Below are 6,467 nucleotides of genomic sequence, written 5' to 3'. Positions count from 1 at the left end.
GCGTTCTGCTCAGCCAATGCTGTCTCATCGTGTGTTACGTAATGGCTGGAAGGAGCCAATTACAAACTACTGTTTGCGGAAGTGGGCGGGATAATTGAGGGGATTGCCGAGACACACTTGTGTTCCGGGTTAAAAAATAAAAACACAAATAGAAACTAAAGCAGCGGTTTAGAATACCTGAAATCCGAACATTCATTAGTAAGTATTTGTAGATTTGTTCCGTGTTTTTTCTAAATTGTGTCGAAAGATGAGATGAGAGTGAGTTGTATGCTTTGGACCATTTGGTTTAGTCAAAGCTGAGGTCTGCTGCTGCAGGCGGCTCAATGGGGCGATGGCGTGTTACTGTTGATGACTGAGTAAAACGCGACATGGAATCTGTCATTTTGGAACGGAGTGAAATACCCCACTGCCCTAGGGCCAGGCCCAGGAGACAGAGCACTGCAGCAGACGTCCCTTGAGAGGGGTCCAGCCGTCCAGGGGTGTCCCCCAGCAAAATTAGCTATTCAAGGCGTTAGTATGCTAAAAGTTGTCCATAAATTATCAATAATTAATAACATGTTTTATATATACGATTCAGAAGAATCTGAAATAACCATTTTCTGCATGAGTACCGTTTTGCTGTACGATTTTTAATAAAGGACATTCACTTTTTAGCCATGGTTCACATGACGACAGTCATGTTTGAGGGCTAAGGATGTTTGTGTTATCCTTTTGAAAAAGGACAACAAAACTCCCACAAACTGTCTTCAAATGCAGTTGAAAGGTTTAGCCTAATGAAGGTCGAATAGACAAACAACTTTCAACTGCATTTGAAGACAGTCAGTGTGCAGGATTGTTTAAAAAAAAAATCTGTTATCCTTTTAGTATAATTTGCAAACTGTTAATTGAAATGTACCCATTCTACATACTGTGAGTGTGAATACAAATTTCAGTCAATTCCAAATAAAGTGTTCAAACGTGTAGCCTATATTACAGAGTATTTCACTGGCCGATCCGTGACTCCATTCTGTGTTTTTGCAGAAGCCATAATCTTCAGCCTGTGCGATTGGTCTTATTTTTTGGTCAGGCGATGGTGCGGGCAGCGTGGGCGGGGCTCCGCATGGCGTGCTGTCACCGTAGCAGTGTTCTGTCTTTGTTCAAATCAAACATACCTGCTGTCAGTGCTGGGACTGCTGCTGTGACAGTGAGAAGGACACTTCATCCACCTACGTTTGGGTCTTTCAGGACTGCATCAAGGTAAGTGATTGTTGCATTTTTACAAGTTCAGTAGCTAGCCTATGCTATAATGTTGTTGAGTTCAAACAACCAAGCCATTCCCACTGCAAATCCTTGTCGTCCTAAGCTGCTAACCTGTGGAGAAGATCCACCGTTTGTGCTATTGATAGCTGGCTGATCGGCACTTAAAGGCTGTCATGATCATTACATTTTACTTGACGAATAATTGGCATACAATATACAATTTAATTGTGTTTTTGACAAATAACTTTCAAAGACATGACTGACACTGACTGGTACCAATAATCACAATAAATAATATACAATGACAATACATAATGATAAAAGTGTATCTCAGGTGTTCACTTGAAGGGTTGCCCACCTGCCCCATGGCAGGTAAATAAAACCTTCGGGCAGGTGGAGTTTGTTTTCAGGTTGCCCGAACGGGCAAGTGCTCGCTTGAAAGGGGACACGACACAAGATATCTGTCTGCTTATAATGCCTGAACATGGCCAGAGTGCTCTGTCTTCTGGTCTGTGGAATGTAAAATAAAAGCATGGTTTACCTACTGGTATGATGTGCTGTTTTCACTGTTGCTACAATTAAAAAGTGAACCCATATTCATAGCTATGTAGGTATGAATATGGGTTACCTATCATTACCATCATCATTTTATAATGGGCGTTGGGCGATTTACGTTTCAGGTAAGTGGGCATGACCTTTGGGAAAGTAGAACATGACCTGTACTTACCCGATGGGCAAGTGCATCTGAGACCTTAGTGTCAACCCCTGATATTTGAGAAAAGTTGTGAGCTTGTTGATCAGATATTTTCGGTGAATGAAGAGCCACTGTCAAATACACCAGTATTGTTTGTCTGAAACTACTAAATCAATAATGTAATGAATATGTTATAAGTAGTTGCCAGCTGGCAAATGACCTGATAAAAATCAATAATTTGTATTTGATACATGTATAACTGATCATTGTTCTCTAACACTGCTCCAGTGAGGCAAGGGACCTGCAATCTTCAGTCAGAATGCCCGAAATCAACACAGATAACCTTGATGAGAAGCAGGTGCAGCTCCTGGCAGAGATGTGCATCCTCATCGACGAAAACGACCAGAAGATCGGAGCAGACACCAAGAAAAACTGCCACCTGAACTCCAATATTGATAATGGTGAGCCAGTTAGTACCGTGTGTCTCGAAAGACTATAATTAGCCTAGCAGTAACTTGCCGTAATAAATAATGCAACCATGCACAAGTGTATTTGAACCCAGAGAATAATTATATACGGTCAGTGCAACCACAAAACAAGCTTCAGTTCATCATAGATCACACAATGAAGTTGTCAGAACATTGACTTTGTAATACATTGAACTTAAAGGAAACTGAGTGAAGATGATTCAGGCACTACAGTTTACTTTGTGGCTTCACATAACTTTAGAAGAGACAACTTAGACTAGCCTAGGCCTATCACAGGTCTATCTCTACAGGTCTCTAGTGTCTATGAGACTATTATCCAGAGTGACTGACAATAAGCAAGGGATAATCACATTGTTGCAGCCATGCAGAAAGCTTGTATCTCCAAATTCTCCATCCATATTCCTTCTTTCATGTTTTCATAAATTAAGGCTTTTGGTGATTTTATACTTTTATACTACATTGGAACCAGTCTATGATTGGAACATAGTGGTTGTTTTTTTCCATTTCCTGGAAAGTAACAGCATCAATAATATTATTTACCTTGTCCTGTGTTCTATCAGGTTTGCTGCACAGAGCCTTCAGCGTCTTTATTTTCAACAGCGAAGAGAAGCTGCTCTTGCAACAGAGGTCTGATGCCAAGATCACGTTTCCAGGTGAGCACGACTAACCCTTCAACTCCATGTGTAATGCTTATCAGAAACAATCATGGTATCTGCAAGCTCACAATGTGACCGCATTGTGACACGAGCTTACAGTACATGTTTGCCTACAAATTGGTTTTTAAATGTTTGTACAGCAAGTCAAAGCCATTGTTTTCACTCTATACTCTGTGGCCAACCGTGTAGGACTGTACTGGGCAATAAATAAATAAAGGTTTAATATAAATTTGTGTGTGCATGCACACAGGCTGTTTTACAAACACATGCTGCAGTCACCCCTTGCACACCGACAGTGAGCTGGAGGAGAAGGATTGCATAGGGGTGAGAAGAGCTGCTCAGAGAAGACTTAAAGCTGAACTGGGAATCCCTATGGAACAGGTACAGCCATCACTTCACTTAGAGAGACTCTGACTTCAACGTGCGAGGGGGAGGGACTGTTGCAAAGAAAAACATCACTTTGTGGGAATAAAACATAGGTGTTTAATCTCTGCACAAGAAATACAATGTTATGCTTACATCGCTTCAGAAAATGGTCTCTGCTGCCATCTAGTGCTTTAATTGAGCTGGAAATAAGTCAATGCTTGAATGAACTCATGTCACAGTAATGTCCTGCATGTGTTGGTTGTATCATGTACTAACATGGCATTACACTTATGGAAAAACTGTAGTCTATGAAGACTGTAAGTCAACTCTGCCCTTCCTGTGGCTCTTCAGGTGACGCCAGAAGAGATGACGTACCTGACCAGGATTCACTACAAGGCCCAGTCAGATGGTGTGTGGGGAGAACATGAGATTGACTATATCCTCTTCATGCAAAAGGTAATGCATCTGCAGCTTTTTGATGGATATGCCCGTGTTGGTATGTATCTTTGTGCATGCCTGTGTTGGTATGTATCTTTGTGCATGCCTGTGCGCCACCAACTATAACACTGGCGATAAATTAAGTTATTTGTATAGCACCTGTCGTATAGAGAATGGCATTCGAGGTCTTCACAGAATCAAAATGAAAACCAATGGTGATTGAAAAACAGTGGTGATTATTACTAAAGGGAAGAAGTGTCTGTTGAATATGTCAGAATAGCTCTTTGCAGTTTTACAACGGAAGAAGCACGCTTGGGTTTTATCAGAGTGCTGGTCAACCCAACAGTGGTCTTCATTAGCATAGATATTTAATAAATAGATGGCTCATTGGCCGCTGCAGTTCGTTGGAGCGATGTGTGTTGAAGGATTAGCGAAAGAATTTACACTGGGAGAGGAAGTACGCCGGAAGTGTGGAAGGCACGTTAAGTTATGCTGCCACTCAAGTGATTACTGGCCAATCACAGCGCATCTTTTCCGGGATTTACAGACCCAAACATGCGCTCTGTGACGCATGCTCATGCTTCTGCGGGGCTTCGCAAGGAATCTCTGGAAAGTCCCTTGAGCACATACGCTCCGGCTCCAGAGCCGGAAAGGGTCGTCTACATTTATATGTCTATGTTCATTAGGTCTGATGCAAGTTATCCGGGCACCTGTTCAAACTTATTTTGGATGTGCATGCTTTGCCTTGGACTTGATTAAAAAATCATCAATGCCACCTTTTGATTGTAATTTTTGTTTTATCTCATTTCTAGGATGTGGAGGTGGATCCAGACCCCAACGAGATCCAGACACACTGCTACGTCACCAAGGAGGAGCTGAAGGACATGATGGAGAAGGCAAAGCGTAAGGAGCTGTTGATCACGCCGTGGTTCAGTCTCATCGCTGAGACCTTCCTCTTCAAATGGTGGGACAACCTGCACAACCTGAAGCAGTTCATGGATCACGACCACATCCACCGCATGTAACCCCTAGCCGTGTCCCCCAAGCACCACCAGCCCAAATGCTTGTTGGCATTAGTGTGACTGTGCACAGAAGATGAAGTTGTTGGAAACTCCTAGGCAGTCAGGCGAGACTCATGAAATGCTCAAACGTAATTGTTCTGCATACATAATGATGTCATGGCTGTCAAGTATGTTTGTTCTGTTGTTAGAGTGTAGTACGGAAGCTGCTATGACTAGGGGAAGTAGTAGTTGATATTAAGAATACATGTTTTTGATATCCATTTTGTAGCACCGATGTCATCCCTCTACACCAGGGGTGTCGAACTAGTGGCCTGCAGACCAGATGCCACCTGAGAAGGTGTCAAATATGAAGAAGAAAAAATGTGACAACTTGATTAGCCTCTACTGTAGTATAGTATTTCTGTACGAAAGCTGATCTCAGGTCATTCTCTCGCTGCTGTCTCTCATTACTGCTGTCTATCAGGAAGCTTTGTTGTGGGTACTTAAGAAAACAATACACGCTAGTTAACCACTGTGCGCCACTTCACTCAACCACAATTCTGTCCAGGCAAGAGTGACAATGTGTTGGTCCTAGAGTAACCCATACACATTTCTCCTCTTTGCTCTCTGTATCGCTAATGGAAATAATTACAATGAACATGAACTGAATGCTTGCTGGGATATGTTCATTTGTAAAGTGAAATGTTTAGTAGGTTGAGAGCCTGGGACACATGATAGCAGGATGAAAAAGCATGAAAGCAATGTGTAAACTGTTTAGGCACATATTAAGTCACATTTACACAATCAAGAAATGCTTCATAAATGATCAGATTAGATGATCAGTCAGACCACACAAGTTGTAAACTACTAGGTTTGCTCATTCTTTGCAAGTCCTCAAGAGCGAGAAATGCAGGATGCAGTTTAAATGTTTTACCTGCATCCAAGTCTCATAATTTAAAGCTGCTATAAGCAATAATAATATGTCAACATTTTTGACATTATTGCTTATTGCACCTTTAAGGTGAGTGCTTTGTTATTAGGCTCTTTGTGATTAAATGGGATTTTAATTACTGATTGTTCCAATAATTGTAGATAATATCTTTTGTATGAAAGCTGTACAGTAAGTGCCTGAGCTAATGTCATTAAGTTTTGATGACTTGGGTACAAGTAGGGTGACCTGCCACAGTGTATGATTCTATTGACATCAGACTATCATCTTTATCTTTTTTTGTATAAAATAAAAATACTCACTATTACTTTGTCGTCATACTAGTGGTACCTATTTTTGTGCATGCATAATGATAATGGCACTACTAATTGGGAGATGCGATACAAATGCAGTTTCCTTATCTTACAGTAGGTGGCAGCACATTCCTGTTCAACACTTTTACAGTCTGGTTCAACAGCATAACCATAAAAGCTTGCAATACACACTTACACAGTATATGAAAATCCCCAATACTAAAATGACTAAGAACAAAATTCCCTGCTTTCACGTGACATGAAAAAACGAAAATTCAAAAAAATCCAATGGCAGTCCCTCAGTCAAATATGGAGGGATGGTCACAATTATTTTTGTCTGCTC

The 6,467-nt window shown here is 41.2% G+C and overlaps 1 protein-coding gene across 2 annotated transcripts; it reads left to right on the top strand.

Annotated features, from left to right (window-relative positions):
• Positions 1-87: 87 nt before the first annotated feature.
• Positions 88-6,119, top strand: LOC308336254 (isopentenyl-diphosphate Delta-isomerase 1-like). 2 transcript variants are annotated; one of them, XM_080793564.1, is made up of 7 exons: positions 88-198; positions 1,067-1,236; positions 2,222-2,394; positions 2,982-3,074; positions 3,328-3,458; positions 3,795-3,899; positions 4,694-6,119. In XM_080793564.1, exons 2-7 carry the CDS (start codon positions 1,070-1,072, stop codon positions 4,904-4,906), a joined length of 882 nt encoding a protein of 293 aa, XP_080649690.1. In that variant the 5' UTR covers positions 88-198; positions 1,067-1,069; the 3' UTR covers positions 4,907-6,119. The 2 variants fall into 2 exon arrangements, with proteins under 2 accessions (XP_080649690.1, XP_080649689.1); XM_080793563.1 differs by having other exon boundaries at positions 99-198; positions 1,021-1,236.
• Positions 6,120-6,467: the final 348 nt, after the last annotated feature.

This window comes from Protomyctophum bolini, assembly GCF_963924005.1.
Source record: "Protomyctophum bolini genome assembly, chromosome: 21".
NCBI classification, from domain to species: domain Eukaryota; kingdom Metazoa; phylum Chordata; class Actinopteri; order Myctophiformes; family Myctophidae; genus Protomyctophum; species Protomyctophum bolini.
The sequence above is the reverse complement of the archived record's forward strand: the minus strand, read 5'-3'. Positions and strand labels throughout refer to the sequence as shown.

Bases quoted from the DNA above. Each gene is read 5' to 3' on its own strand.
- LOC308336254 (XM_080793564.1), top strand. From the start codon at position 1,070: ATGGTGCGGGCAGCGTGGGCGGGGCTCCGCATGGCGTGCTGTCACCGT. The intron at 3,459-3,794 runs GTACAGCCATCA...GTGGCTCTTCAG, and splicing joins TGGGAATCCCTATGGAACAG to GTGACGCCAGAAGAGATGAC. The intron at 3,900-4,693 runs GTAATGCATCTG...TCTCATTTCTAG, and splicing joins ATATCCTCTTCATGCAAAAG to GATGTGGAGGTGGATCCAGA.